General features: G+C 32.1%; 1 protein-coding gene across 3 annotated transcripts in view; it reads right to left on the minus strand.

Annotated features, from left to right (window-relative positions):
* GABRB2 (gamma-aminobutyric acid type A receptor subunit beta2) overlaps positions 1 to 16,055 on the minus strand; it is a 247,228-nt gene that overhangs the window by 23,323 nt on the left and 207,850 nt on the right. For 2 of the 3 annotated variants that reach the window (XM_003756790.2, XM_031953631.1), the window contains 4 exons: positions 12,496 to 12,633; positions 9,154 to 9,306; positions 7,834 to 8,078; positions 4,685 to 4,798 (listed from right to left, as the gene is read on the minus strand). In XM_003756790.2, the coding sequence (XP_003756838.1) occupies positions 4,685 to 4,798; positions 7,834 to 8,078; positions 9,154 to 9,306; positions 12,496 to 12,633 (650 nt within the window). The remainder of the gene's footprint in view (positions 1 to 4,684; positions 4,799 to 7,833; positions 8,079 to 9,153; positions 9,307 to 12,495; positions 12,634 to 16,055) is intronic. The other variant, XM_003756791.1, reaches the window with a different exon arrangement.

The following is a 16,055-nucleotide window of genomic DNA, read 5'->3' on the forward strand; positions in this document are numbered from 1 at the left end:
AGTTATAGTCTACTGAGACCACATGTAAATGGGGCTGCCTGATAAGTTGAGGAAGAACCAGTGAGCACTAATAGCTAAAGACATCATAAATGGCTTTCCATGGAAAGACATAAGATCTGAGTCTTGAAGAAAACTAGATAAATTAGGAGGACAGGCAAGATGTCATACCTTTTGGTCCCACGTCAGAAAATTTACCTTTTTAATGGAGACTATCACTACAGGCTTACCTTATGAGTAACACAGACTTTGTTCTGAAAAATTTTTGCATGAAAATTATAAGCTCAGTGACTGCTAAATACAAAGCAAACCTTAATCTTTCCAAAGATCTTTCAGGTGAGAAAATGACATTTTAGGAAACCACAGGACAAGTGATTGATTTTTGGAATTCTTATTTCAAAGTCACAAAAATAGATTATGATTTCTTGGAAAACTGTTTTCTTTTGCGTATAAAACTATACACATTTACAGCTTATTATTTATATTGTTATATATTATATAATTTATTATTTATATTGTTTATATTGTCAGTATAAATAAGGGACTCTTCTCCCTTCTCTAATAGATCCTTATTCCAAAACTGCTCATTCTCTAAAACTCTCTCAGTTCTTCCTTTACTACTATCCATCCATCCATCTATCTATCTATACATATACATATGCATATATATATAAATATATATAATACACATATCCATATAAAGGTATAAAATCTATCTACATACCTATATACATACATATTTCTGTATACACACATACACATATTTGTTTGGTGCATAAATTTTCCCTTTCTCCTCTTTCTAAATGCTATTCCTGTTTCAAATCTGCCCTCTTTGCCTTTTGCTTAGTCTATGGCATATACCATCTGTGTGACTTTAGAAAATCCATAACCACTCAGGGTTCATGTCAATTCTCAAACACTCTAAGTTGCAGAATGGTGCTGACTTGTTTTAGTAAATGGAGTTTCATCATTGGCAAATTTCCTTTACCAATGAAATAATAGATCAAATTCCTATCTCCATATTATGACCCAAACAAAACTTTTGATCCTTGAGGGCAGAGATCTTACTTCCTCTTAACTCATCCTACTCATTATTTCTACCGCTTGATTTTCCATGTGCCTTTGTTTCTTGGCTACTCCTACTGAAACTTAGACACAGTAGGTACTCAATAAGTAAGTATTTTATGAATTAGTATTATTATTTTGTTAATAGAATAGTCTTTCTTTTGATTCTATCATGACCCAGGTTTAGTATTTCTCAGTCAACTAGCTTAGGTAAGATGGAATAGTCTTTAGTACCCATAAAGTAAATTTGATTGATCAACAAGGAGATCAGACAGATAACCTTGACCTTCATATCACAGTGTCTTATGTAGTCAACAAAGTATAGATGAGTGGTATGTCAAATTGGGAGCCCATAAATCAAATATATAGAGCTTTGAAGTTACTAAGAGGGAACCTAGGTCCCATGAGGATATGAATTGTTACTTGAGGGGTCCAACATGAACTAATAATAGTTATCAAAGCAAAAAAAAATCAAAAATATCTACTGAGAGAAGAATTTCAAGCTTATTTACCAGAAGATCTAATTTTTAAGGTCCATTTATATCTCCCAAAAAACTCCTTATTCCAATTAAATAAGCATCTGAAGCTACTAAAGGATTCTTCTCTGTCAGGGGTTACAAAATGAGATCTAATTTCTTTGAAAAACTAATGATCATCCTAGCTACTTTACTTGTCTTATAAAATAATTTAATATCAATAGTGATGGTTGATAAAATTTAATGTGATTTTTATTGCTACAAATTCCTTATTTGCTGTTTATTATCTTTTTTGAATCTTTTTCTTTAGAACAAACTTTTGAACCACATCCTATGTAACACACTTTTATCTTAGTGCCTTTTCCTAATTCAGCATTCAGAAGCCATGGCTTCCATGATTATTTATGATATTGCATTCCTCATTTTTCATTAAATTTATTTTCCTTTCTTCCTTCCTTCCTTCCTTCCTTCCTTCCTTCCTTCCTTCCTTCCTTCCTTCCTTCCTTCCTTCCTTCCTTCTTTCCTTCCTTCCTTCCTTCCTTCCTTCCTTCCTTCCTTCCTTCCTTCCTATTTTCCTTCCTTTCTACCTTCTTTCTCTCTTTCTCTATTCCCTACCATGAAGACCCATGTTTTGACGAAGTCCTGAAGTATGCTTTACATCATCTTTATTTGCCACAATTTCCCTGCTAGCCAATAGACATTTTGAGGGTAGAGACCTTTTCTTATTCATCTTTGTTTCTTCCACAAATCTCAAAATACCTAACTAACATAGCACTTTCTATTTAGACTATGTCAGTAAATGATTTATTAATATTGTTTTTAAAGAGTGGGTCTATCTATCTTGCCCAGGCTCAAAGTTTAGGAATTATTTATGGGCTCAATCCAAAATTACCTCTGGACCCAATTCTGCTAGGATTAGCATGGGAACTTTAACCTGTTCCATTTCTAGTTTGCCAGTCCTTAAAAGACCTAAGACCCTCTTGCTTCTAGGAGATTACTATATCAATGCTAAATTTAGAGTAAACACCAGTATGACTTAAATCCCGATTCCCGCAGTTCAAATAATCTACCAGCTTCAGATTCTGCAGTAACAGATATTATAGTATGTTCTACTATGCTCATCTCATTAAATGATTGTTAATTTTAATTACTGAATTGCTTTGGTCTACTGATATAAAGTTGAATAGAAGGAGTATTGGGAGGAAGGAAGAAAAAAAGAAAAATGTGCCTATGGACCATGAAGCCTTACAGTTGAAGTTTAAGATTTGTGTTTCTAATTTTATAAAAGCAAATTTTCAAATTTTTACTTGGCTCCATAATATAACTTTAATTATGACATATTTCACTCTTACCAGTATGTATAACCTAAATAATTTGAATATTCATGATTATGTATGCAATAAAAATAAATACAAGTAACACATGTGTGTTTACATGCATATAACTGAAATGAATTAGAAAATATTTAAAGTGGCAAAAGAATAAAAATCTAAATTCTGAAGATTCTTATTTTAAGGAATGATAGTGAAGTTAGATTTTACTGTTTAAAGAAACACATTCTGTCAAATTCTATACTACAGCCTGTCAAATTAGGTAATATTTCCTAAAAAAAAAAAAAAAAAAAAAAAAAAAAAAAAAAAAAAAAAAAAAAAAAAAAAAAAAACCTTAAAATGAAGTAAAATAAAATATACAGATATAAACAAATACAAATCACACAGTATATTAGATACATTCAAAATTATGAGTAAGAAAATCTACTAGTTAATATGCTAGATAAACTTTCTACAATGTCCTTATGATAGAGAAAATCACTGAAATTCAATTCATCATAAAAATAGAAAATAGAAAACTCTTTAATATGATTTGACCCTATATTTTTGGATATTTTCACCCATTTCAACTATTTTTAATATATCATTACATTCAATATATATTCACTATATCAGAATTTTAGATTTAAATTATTCAAAAAAGAATCCTTGAGCCTTCAATTTAATTCATCAATGTAAAATTGGACATCCATGAATTAATATAGTTGGTCAACAAATACTTATTGAATGAATGACCAAAAAACACATAATGTGTCCTTTGACGTATCTTTCCAAATTTAAATATCTAATGAATAATGCTAATAAAATACATAATATGGCACCTATAAATTGGCAGTCCCATTTTTCAACTGTCATAGAAACATTTAAAAATTGCCCCCAAACACACAGCACAACTCAATACCGACTGTAACATTAAATATAGTAAATAAGGTATTATGAAGACTGTGTTATTTTAATATATTAACATGGAACAAACTTAAAGAGACATGGAAAATTTAGAAGGACACAATAATGAAAAAGTATCAAGCATCAAGTCCTTATAGGAAAAGGATTAGCAATAGCTAATTTTACAAAAAAAGATGGTAGGGGAACTCTTTTTAGAAAGTAGAATTCTAGAAGGAGCTAAAATTTAGATATCACATAAAAAAAATCTAAAATTGAGACTATATGAAAATTGCATGATTATATTTTAATTCCCAATTAAAAAAACAGGCTCTTCTTGGAGCTATGGGAAAATCCATTGAAGTCAGGAAATTTAACAGGTCAGAAACTTAACTGTTTCATCTCACCTGTTACTACAATGGATCTGAATATGCCATGATAACATTTAAGTAAAGACTAAATGAAAATGAAGTGACAAGGACTTGATGCAAATTTAACATTTCCTGTACATAAATACATAACTTCAGGTTAGAAGACACATTACTATTGGAAACTAAGAACACCCATAAAAGAAAAGTCACCCCCACCCCTTAAATTCTAATAAAAGAAAATATGAAAATGGAACCATTGTCCATGACTTTTATCTTTGAAATATAAACTTTTTTAAATAATAAGAAAGAATCTCAATATGATCCATTTGGTTAACTAGGCCTTGGGTTATAAACAACAAGGCTTTTTTATGAACAACCCTTCATAACCCATCTAGAGTCTCTTTATTACACTTTGATCATCATAGAAATTTTAGCAGATCGTACATATCTGGATGCCAATGAGACATTTGCTAAAGCACCATACATTATCTTAAGGGAACAGCTAATACATATTAGCTCCAACAAAAATACAAATAAATGGATCAAAAACTGGCTATCTAACCGTATACAGAGAGTAATCGTAATTGGTAGTCCGTCTAGTTGGGGAGAGGTTTCCAGTAGGGTCCCACAGAGATCGATATTGGGTCCCATTTTGTTTAATATCTTTATAAAAAATCTGGAAGACAAAGTAGAGAACGTGCTAATTAAGTTCACTGATACTGCTAGATTGGATCTGTGGTCAAAGTTAGCTTGGATATAAATAAATACAAATGGTCTTTCAAAAAGACAAGAAAAGACCACAAATTACCATAATGGGATTTTTACTTAGTTTCTCCCTAATACATTATCTTTATCTCATCCTATCTCAGTAATACTTAGTGCCTTTAACTACAAAAAGGCCAAGTGTATACTAGTAAAGACAAGACACAAACTCACAACATAAAGACAGGGCCCCAAATCTCCATCATTCTGTGTTGCATGTCACATAACATGAGAGAGTAAAGTGAAAAGGAGCTTATGTGAGAGAACCTGTTGCATCTTTAGTTGGAAAACTATAGTCAAAATGTAGTATTCTATAATAATAGTATAAAATGTTGGGACTTTTCAGAGAGGCAAGGGCCAGGAGAACAAATATAATGAATTGTATATAGAAAGAAAGAAAGATGAGTTCTTATATAGTTAGATATTTTTACAAAAAAAAAAAAAAAAGAAGTTGAGGAGGTATAAGGAAATCTGATCATCTAGAAATAATTGAAAGGTAAAAATGATAAGTACTGAAGAAATATAGTTAAGAAAAAAAGTAGGAGCAAATTAGAATCATTACAAGGAGAAAAATGTTAGACTAATCAGGAAAAATCAAATATCATTTGAACATTTCATTCACTGAAGTAGGACAATCAAAAGAGGTTCCATAGAGCCACTAAAGGAGATAAGACTTAGCTCTTTTTTCACTTTGAATAGCAACATAAATTCAATTTATTAAGGACACTTATTTTAATTAAAGGCTATCAGTTTTTTATAATCAGAAAGGGATTTTCATGCATGATCAATAGAATAAAAATTATTTGGAGATTTATTTGTAATTATTTTCCTTTCTAGAAATCAAAGGACTTCTAATCCCTTCCCTTCCTTTTCAGAGCTCATGTGACTTAAATAAGTCATTTTTTATTGGTAGAATGAAGGGTTAGATTAAATGATCTCTAAAGTTCTTTCTAGTTATAATATTCTGTTTTTTTAAGTTCATTTCAATTCTAATATTCTATGATTTAGATTCAATTAACAATGGAATAATTTATCCCTTTCCTACCCAAAGTCAAGCTATAACCCGGATGTACCAAAGCAATAAGACACTTAAATTAGGGGGTTTAACAATGTGTCATGGTTCTCTCTGGTGAAGGCTGCTTATGGAATCCTTCTCAAAATCTCTTTTATTTTTACATCGAAGAGAATTCTAAATTTCCATTAGTTTTTAGTGAAAATAAAGACATAAATTTTCTCCCATTCAATTTCATAAAAACTCTGAAAGTGAGGTCCTATAGACTTCCTGGAAGCCTTTAGATGACTGTTAGGAACTGGGACTTGGAAAATTACAGCTTATATTTTGTCTACTCTAAGGAAGGAAATTTTAAAATAAGAAATGGAGTGACATTTCATGTTAGTGATAACATTAACAAATGCATCAACAAAATCCAATATGGAGAATGATGTGAATTGCCTCTGACCTCCTTTAAGAATGAAATAAAAAACAGCAATTGAAGGTATTTGTTATCTTTGTACACTGTGACAGTCACCTTTTGGCTAATCATCATGGGCCAAGGTGTTTTGACTCAGAAATAATTGGTGAATTTTGAAATGATATTTCTAATTTTTTTCACAGGAAACATATTGAAAACACATATGTATTCATTCATTTTTTATACTAATTACTAGTATAAAAGTTACCAAACAAATAATTTATGAAATATAGATGAATATATATATATATATATATATATATATATATTGTATTTGCTATGATATGTGAAAGACACAAATATACTTTTCCAAAAGGTTGTAGCATGATGAGTCATTTAGGATATGGGACCAGAAATAAAAACAAATTTTTGCTGAAATTATGATCAAAGTGGATAGGCTTTCCATTTCTCTGAGAAATTAGTGACTACACTAGGGGATATATCATATTTACATGTCTGTGGGCTGCAGGATGGTATAGAATGGAGAAAAAGATATTGGAGGACAGATTATTTTAGAATGAATAGAATCTTTTTAGAAACAAACATTGATTCAGAGACACAAAGGCCCATTTCAGAGTTGCAAACCACCTTGAAGTATCCGAGTTATCATTAAAATCTCAATAGGAGGGATGGTAGCACAGTATAATAATAGATCTAGTATGGACTGGGGACCTGAAATAAATTCTAATTATGTTAACATAAGTTAATCAATTAAACGCTATGAGTCCCAATCCTCCTATATGGAAAACAAAAGTCTTGCTATCATCTTTAGGCTAAGAATCCTTCTAGCTCTAGCATTTTTTTAAATTCCAAAAGGCCATTTAAAAAGATTAATTATAATGTTTTAGGCCATGAGAGCTAAAAAAAATGGCTTTAATAGGATGAATATGAAATTTGAGGCACAGATCTTAATGTTCAATACATTCTGGATATAAAAACATTATGATAATTCAAAATAATATTTAGGATTGAGAAATGATGTTGATACTATAGTATCATTGCCATGAAACTCTGATTAGGCTACAAAATCATATCTTTGTTAATGTTATTTGGGATGTATATTGAAAAGTTAGATCCAGTATGTGCTGTCTTTGCTGAAGTCTTTGAGATTGAAATATATTAAATATTGATATGAAATTAATATTTGGTAAGGAAGTCAGTAAAAAGCCTCCTGAACCCAGTCTTCTGACAGAGAAGAGCATACTGTGGGGAATGTTTAATGCCTTATTCATTTAAAGGGTTTCCAACTGTTTGCACAATTATACTCAAGAAAAACTTTTGGCTCTAGGCAAAGTGATAGTTCTAATATAATAGATATTAGAGGAACTGGATTTCCTCTGTCATTTAATTTTCTGTGTGATGGTTGCCTTTAGTTTCCTCATTTATAAGTGAGATTATTGCATCTAATATTTCCTAAGTTTACTTCTATCTCTGGGAAGGTTGTTATTTTAAGAAATAAGATTATGGACTCATTTACCTTATTGACATCCATGCGCAACTTCTCATTGTTGGCATTGGCAGCTTTTTCAGCTGCTTTCTTTTGACGCTGGGGTCCCCTACCAAAGAAGATGTAGTTGACCAGTGCATACTCGAGCAGTGCCATGAACACAAAGACAAAGCACCCCATAAGATACATGTCAATGGCTTTCACATAAGGAATTTTGGGAAGAGTTTCTCGAAGATGAGTATTGATGGTTGTCATTGTAAGTACAGTGGTAATTCCTGAAAGAACAAGAAAGTTCCATTAAACATGCTCATCTGAATCTCACTATTATTCTTTGTAGAATATAAGCTTCACGAGGACAAGGAGTATGTATGATTCTTCTGTGTATTCCCTATCACTTAACTCTAGGCACAGAATAGGCATTTAAGTATCAGTTGAATTGAATCACCATATATGGGGATACTTAACTATAAAGCATGCTAATACACTAACAATTTCTCCATCTTCCTGTTGCATCTCTGACAAATATACTGAGAATGTTCTGTTTGTAAATCTGATGAGGTTCAGGGAGGTTTGAAGAAAATTATCATTTCCTTTTTTTTTTTTTTTTTTTTTTGATCTCAGGAGCTCTGTATATAGTAAATGATGTTTTTTTGAGGAGCATAGTAGAACATTCCTATACTATCTTTGCTTTCACAGTTAAGGTTTTTTTTTCTGATGTCATTTTACTTTATTATGGTAATTATTTTATGTGATATTGATATTTATTACAGCTATCATACATTTGCTACTACCAAAATTCCCAGGAAGCATTATTCATTACTGTCTCTTTCCACCTCTCCCAACTCCCTCTGATATAATAGCTTGAATTTGCTTGAGAATAAGATAAAGTACGAGAGCTTTGCTTTAATAGTATGCCTATTATGGTGCCTCCTGTCATCCAATCTCTAAATAAAATATTATAAGAGATTTTGAATTTGATCTCTTTACAGTTTATGAGTTATTAAATGTACCATTCTGTTTCTCACCCATAAAATAGATTGAATTGAAATAAATAACTTGAATTCTGATATATGTTAAACAGGTATCATGAAGTAATTATGTGAATAGTATTATATGAAATATGTTTCAATAATAACATTAAGATGATGGGACTAATTTCATTACCAATAACCATATGCTTAAGTAATTCTGACATGAAAGAGTCTTAATTTGTGCTTAATTGATTTAAGGCTGAATTAGATTGTCCAAGGTTTATAAGCCAAATCTTTTTAGCATATCACGATCTGACTTCACCATGCACCACAAGTTCAAGACAAAACAAATTCAACAAGCTAAATGAAAAAGGCCTACCTAAAGCTACTCGTGCTGCTGAGGCATCATAGTTAATCCAGAAGGAAACCCAAGAGAGAATAGTAATTAGAATGGAGGGCATGTAGGTCTGTAAGATGAAGTATCCAATGTTTCTTTTAAGCTTGAAACTGAGGGACAGCCTGGGGTAAGAACCTGAAAGAGAAGATTTGGGAACCATCATCATCATCTGATGTCTTGGAAGTGCCTGCTATCATTAAACATCTGTCCCTGTTTGCACATTTTTCTTCTCCACACATGGTTATAGACCCACTTATTGCTCTTGGGCAAGAAAAGCCCCTTCTATGAATAGTGGATCTGTATTTACGGTTTTAAATGAAAAAAGAGTGATTTAGATATAGTCTACTTGAAATTAGGGATATTTAGGTTTGACTTTTTGACTCTTCACTAGTGACCATGGTGAAGTAATAGCTAATATTTATATAGTACTTATTATTTGCTAGGCACTCTGCTAAACATTTTAAAATTATTATCCCATTTGACATGACAATCCTGGGAGGTAGATGCTATTATCATTCCCATTTTACAGAGGAAGAAAATGAAGCAAAAAAGATTAAATGGCTTCTCTGTGTAGTAAATGTCAGAGACTGAATTTGAAGTAAGGGCTTTTTGACTCTAATTCTTGTGCTCTATCCATAATATTACCTTTCAGCAGGTACTTAACCTCTATGAACCTCCATTTATTTAACCATTAAATAATTGTGCCTGCTTCCTTGAGATGTTGGGAAGTAAGCCATCTTTAACACCTTGCAATCTGAATTTATTCCCATCACTCTTTGGAAATAGCATCCTCCAAATTCAGTGATTACTTAAATCCAAAGGAATTTATTTTTTTAATTGTTTCTTAATTGCTTTGGCCTTTGACATTCCTGACTTCTCTTTCATCCAAGACAATCTCTATTCCCTCAGCTTCCCTGACTGCAGTTTTTCAATTCTTCTCTGGTTACTCTTCCCTCCCCTTCTGTGCTAAATCCTCTTGCCACTCAGATAACTTGAACATGGATATCCCCTCTAATATTCCATCTTGGGCTCTCTTTTCTTTGTATATTAGCTCTACCTTAAAAATCACATTCATTCTTGTTTAATTATTAGCTCGATAAATGGCACCTATCTCTCTATATTCATCTCTTCTATCTGTCCTACAACATTTTTCTCAATGATGTAGACTTTTATTATTACCTACATGGATTTAGTGGGTATCTGCAATAGTTTTCATAATATGGCAAGTTCAATATATTTCCTCAAACTTGTTATTCTGTCTAACATTAATTTTGAAAATGGGAGAAGATGGAGAAAGTCACAAGTATTTGTTAAGTCCCTACTACATTCCAGATGCTATGCTAAGTGTTTTACAAATATTGTCTCATTTGATCCTTACAATAACCCTGATAGATCAGTTATTATCCCCATTTTACAATTGAGGGAAAGTTAAATAGCTTGCTCATATCACAGCTGGTAAGGAAGATGGGTCTGAACTCGTCTTTGTAACTCCATGCTTAGTAATCTATCTCTGTGTTACCTAACTGGCTCATACCAGTCATTCAGGCTGTTAACCTTCAAATGATCTTTGACATTTTCCTTTCCCCTTTCCCAGATGTTCAATAAATTGCAAAGTATATTGATTCTACCACTGCAACATTTCTCCATTTTTTTTTAAATTTCCTAGCACTAGTCTCCATTTCACCTTACTATTTGAATAGCTTCTTAATTGTTCTTGCTGCATCCAATCTTTCAGCTATGCAGTACTTCCCTTTTATGCCAGCTTAGGTAATATTCTTAATTCATTATTCAAGTCATATCACTTTTCTATACAAAAACCTCTGAACATTTCCTATTTACTACAAAATAAAGTAGACTCTTTGGCACAGCACTATAAGCCCTAAGCAAATATAGCTTTGAGATGTCTATCCAATCTAACCCAACTCAAATTTCTTAGAAACCTCTGTCTCCAATTATTGCATAATTATTTCATTTCTACCCTGTTTATTCCAGACACGAATGAGTATAATGATTTGATAGTAGATGGATATTACCTAAACATGGCATTGCATTAAAATGTCTCCAAAGACAAACTGATAGAAATGGAGAAAAACAAATATCCTGAGAGAAAGTCTGATTTTGCTTCCTTAGGTCTCACAGAGAGAATTAAAGATGAAAGAGAATATATAGGGATGAAGTCATTCATTCTGAAGGTTCAGAAGCCTGCAGAGGACTGGAGAGCTAGTTCCTTCATTCCTTTCTCCAATCTGGTTGCCATTTTTATTTTGTCCACTAATATCTTGCTGCAGTTTAAGTAATTTGCTGGGACAAAAAATGGTTAAAATAGAAGGAGACTGGAAAAGAGAACTGGAATATTATTAGCTGCTTATAGAAAATCTCATTTCCATTAACCTTCCCTGATGTGGGACATACAGATATTCCTCTGGACTGATTATTTGTCACTGAATGATGAGTTTAGGATTCTTTTTTTTTTCAGTACCCTACCTGGACTTTGCAAAGAAAACATAAAATTATGTTTATAAAACTGAACTTAACCATCAAAAATAGTAAATTTGATTTTTTTTTCTTTGAATAAGGGCATTGGCTGACAAAACATCCTGGAAATAAAGCAGAATAGAGACTATTTAAGGAGGTACCAACAGAGGTGCACACACCTACCCACACCCCCACCCTTCACCCTCTCCCCCTTTCCCTTTCTCTGCCTCTGTTCCTTCCTTCCTTCGCCTTCTCTCTCTCTCTCTCTCTCTCTCTCTCTCTCTCTCTCTCTCTCTCTTTCTCCTTCTCTCTCTCTTTCTGAAAAAAAAAAGAAAAATAAACCCAAATATAGTGGTATTTTTATCAGTCTTTCTTGGTTTGGTCGACTATCTGACTTGGTAGACAATATATTCTTAATATATTTTAATAATCCCCACCAACTTAGCATATTAAAGTATATCACAAGTGTGGAGAGATGATCCAAACCAGTGTTTGAATTACTTGACCTCCAATTCTGAAGTTGAATCTAATATCATTACTCAAAGCAGTGGTAGGTTAAAATTTGAGGTTGTCACAAACTTCTCCCATTTCTATTTTGTCACAAATCTTTTCCCAGAAGACCTTCTTGATTTTTTTACTTTTGAAAGTTTTACTACTCTCTACTTGTTCTATTTGACTATAAAAAGAGATGAAATTCAAAATAGTGTTGGACTTTTATGAAATAATTCATCAAAAGCATAGACTTTCCTTGTTATCAGTAGAATACTAACATAGATTACATCTATGCAGCCCACTCTCACCCCTTATGGAAGATACATTTCTTCTCTTCTGTTTATCCCTCATACCAACCTGTAGAGAAAACAACCTTCTTGGTAATCAGTTTGTAATCAACAATAGAGAACTGTGGCAATTCTATCTTTGTTACTCCTGTCACTGCATTATCATCTCCACGCCAGTAAAATTCAATGTCATCAGTTGTATAGCCATCTGTTTAAAAAGAAAGAAGAAGAAATAATATATTCTTAGTACATATTGTATTTCATTGAAACTGAATGAAAAAAAGGGAAGAAAAACTAGTTAAGCTGCTGGATAGGACACGTGCAGAGTCATATTCCTTCTAAGTACAAATCAAAATCTGGGGCCCTTTTGCCACAGGATATTATAACATCTGGCCATCAGTTTTCATGTGCCTACAGAACTGTTTCTCAGTCCCAATTTTTGAAATTAGAAAACAAAACACAGCTGGTTTTGTTTTAGTTTGAAGAGTAAATGTTTATATGACAGTACTTCTGGGTGTCTTATAATCAAATGAAAGGTAAAAATACCTTTTGTTTGGCTGTATTTCTTTTTTGTTGTTGTTGTTGTTTCAGACTGCATTTGTGTTTTGTTTTGTGGAGGGAATTTTTAGTGTGTAACTCTATTAATGCTCATTAATAGTACTCTTAAACTTACTACCTTAGTACAGAGGTTCTTCCCCTAAGATAAGTGATTTTCAAAAATGTTGATAACCTTATTTCAATAGAATTGATTTTCTTTTTGTAAGCCTATGCATTTTACTTTATGTGTTAAAGAAACATTATTCTGAGAAGAATTTCATAAACTTCACAAGACTGCCAGAGGGATCCATGACACACATAAACAAAACAACAACAACAACAACAACAACAACAACAACAACAACAACAACAACAACAAAACCAGCTATAAAGCCTTAGAGAAATGCCTGGAGGCACTGAGAGGCTAAATGAAACATTTGAGATGTATAAGGATGTAATAGAGACCTGGTGGTAAAGTAAATCCTTTCATATCATTTGTTTCACTGCATGCTTATAATAACCCTTGTAAAATAGGTTGGATAAGCTTTGTTCCTCTGCAGATGAAAGCAAGATACCAAGAAGTTCCACAGGACTTGTTTAGGGACATTCGGTTGGTATCTCCTAAATACAGAATCTAGGTTTTCTAAGTACTGGCTCTATGTTCTTAGTAGGGATAAAGAATAGTTCCATGGAAAGAATGTTAGATTTGGAATTGGAATCCCTTCCACTTATTGGCTGTGTGGCCTCAAGCAAGTCTCTCTCCCTCTCTCTCTGAGCCTCAGTTTTTATTTTCTTTAAATATGTATATATATATATATGTATATATATATATATATATATATATATATATATATATATACATATATATAATAGTGGGATTGGAATATCACCCTTCCACTTCTAAACCAACAATCCCGAGAGCTTTACTATCTCCCAGGTGAATGTTCCACTTCCAAGAACCATAGAAATCAATTTTTGAGGTCAGACATAATAAATAGCTTAGCTTTGTCATTTAAAGAGTGCTTTCCTTCATAATATCTCAATAAAAATTCTGTATTAATGTCTCATTAGGATGCAACTTTGTGTCTTCAAAGATCATAGGAGTGATGTATAAGCTTGAGTAGGGCTTTATATCTGGCTTCTAAAAACTAGTATAATTTTAAACAGCAGGGATAGGGAAACATTTTTTTAATGCTTTCTATGATTCAGGCACTGTGCTTTACAAATATTTCTTTGGATCTTCACAATTCTATAAGGTATAATATTCTTATCCTAACTTGACAGCTGTATATATTGAAGCAGATAGAAGGTATGTTGTTTGTCTAGGATCATACCAAAGTTCAAATTTGACTTCATACATAAATGTATGAAGTCAAATTTGAACTTTGGTTCTTGACTTCCTGATTTCAGGCAACTAGGTGGCACAGATTACGGAGTACTAAGCCTGGAAGACTCTTCTTCCTGAGTTTATCTGACTTCATAATACCTACTAGCTCTGTGGCCCAGGATAAATCATTTAGCTATATTTTCCTCAGTCCCCTACCATCTATTAAATGAACTGCAAAAGGAAATAACAAACTATTATAGTATCTCTACCAAAAAAAATCCAAAATAGAGTCACAAAGGTTGGACATTACTGAAAAATGGCTGAATGATAATAACTTATTGATTGCAGGTTCAATGTGCTGTCTAATTGCCTTACCTAAGTACCACAAGGCTTATTATAATATTTTCCACCAGGTCAGTTATTTATTTGCCCATTCATTTATTAGTTTGATTTGGTCATAAAATGTGAAAATACTGTTCAGAGATCTTTCAAAATATAAAAGTCTCCACAACCACAAAGTTAGATTGGTAGTGTAAGTATTATTGTCCTTATTTCACATATGAAAAAAACTTGGACTTAAAAATTTGAAGAAGCTTGTCTTAGTTCACTCAGCTTACATGTGGCAGAGGGAAGAAACAATAAAAACAAGGTCATCTGATTGCAAATCTATTGCTTATTCCACTATACCATGTTATTTGCATTACATGTGAAAATATCACAAATATTGAGATAGTAAGTCAAAGACATTCAGGAGTAGAAATTACAAATAAATTTTTCATCAATTATGTTTCAAATGTTCCAAATATTGATGGCAAACTTTTATGAAATTATAATTTATTTTATGACTTTAGTCTAGTTTTAAATTGTTCCCTCAGTGTCAGAATAGACCTTTGGTTCTACATTTTTAATTAGTCTAAAACAAAATCCATTAACTTAAATGGAAGAAAATTTAGAGAATAGAAAACAAAACAAAACAAACAAACAAAAAACATATTCAATGTAGCAAGACCAATGATTTCCTGATATAAATTCTTCCCTTTGGCAACCTGATTAGCCATAGTTTCCTTGATTCAGCTTTTTAATCTACCTCCACAAAAGTTTGTATCACTAAGTAATAGACGGCTCTCAGAATTTCTGAATCACCATAGATTAACTATTAGCTGACAAAACATTCTCCAATGTACAGAGGGTGGGATGGAAGTTTGGGAGATGAGCGTGGTTGCATCCAAAGAAGCCATCACTGATTCCTTGTTGTATATCCTTGCTGTGTAAGAGCAAATTAAACTTTATTTGTTAAGTGATTTCTCCCAACATTGAACCTGAGCAGGGAACAGGATTTAGAACTGTGCTTACATAGATCACAACACAAAATGTTAACAATACCTTTCAATGAAACGGATTAGTGAACATGAAAAACCTAAAGAATCAGTATCAATATCAACTAAAGAGATTTGGATATATATTGACATAAATAACATGAGAAATTATAGTATTTACTTATTACACAAAGCATATAAACATGTATATATGTTTATACACAGATGTAAACATATATGTGTATTTGTATACATATGTGCACACAAATACATGCTTACAATAAACACATGAAAATATCCATGCATATATACATATACAAACATACATATTACGCAGTATACATTATATATGTTTATAATTACAGAATTATAAGATCTTATAACTGGAATAGACCTTAGAGATCATCTAATCTGAATACCTAGTTTTACTGAGAAAGAAACTGACTTTTA

Source organism: Sarcophilus harrisii, chromosome 2, assembly GCF_902635505.1.
Source record: "Sarcophilus harrisii chromosome 2, mSarHar1.11, whole genome shotgun sequence".
NCBI lineage: Eukaryota > Metazoa > Chordata > Mammalia > Dasyuromorphia > Dasyuridae > Sarcophilus > Sarcophilus harrisii.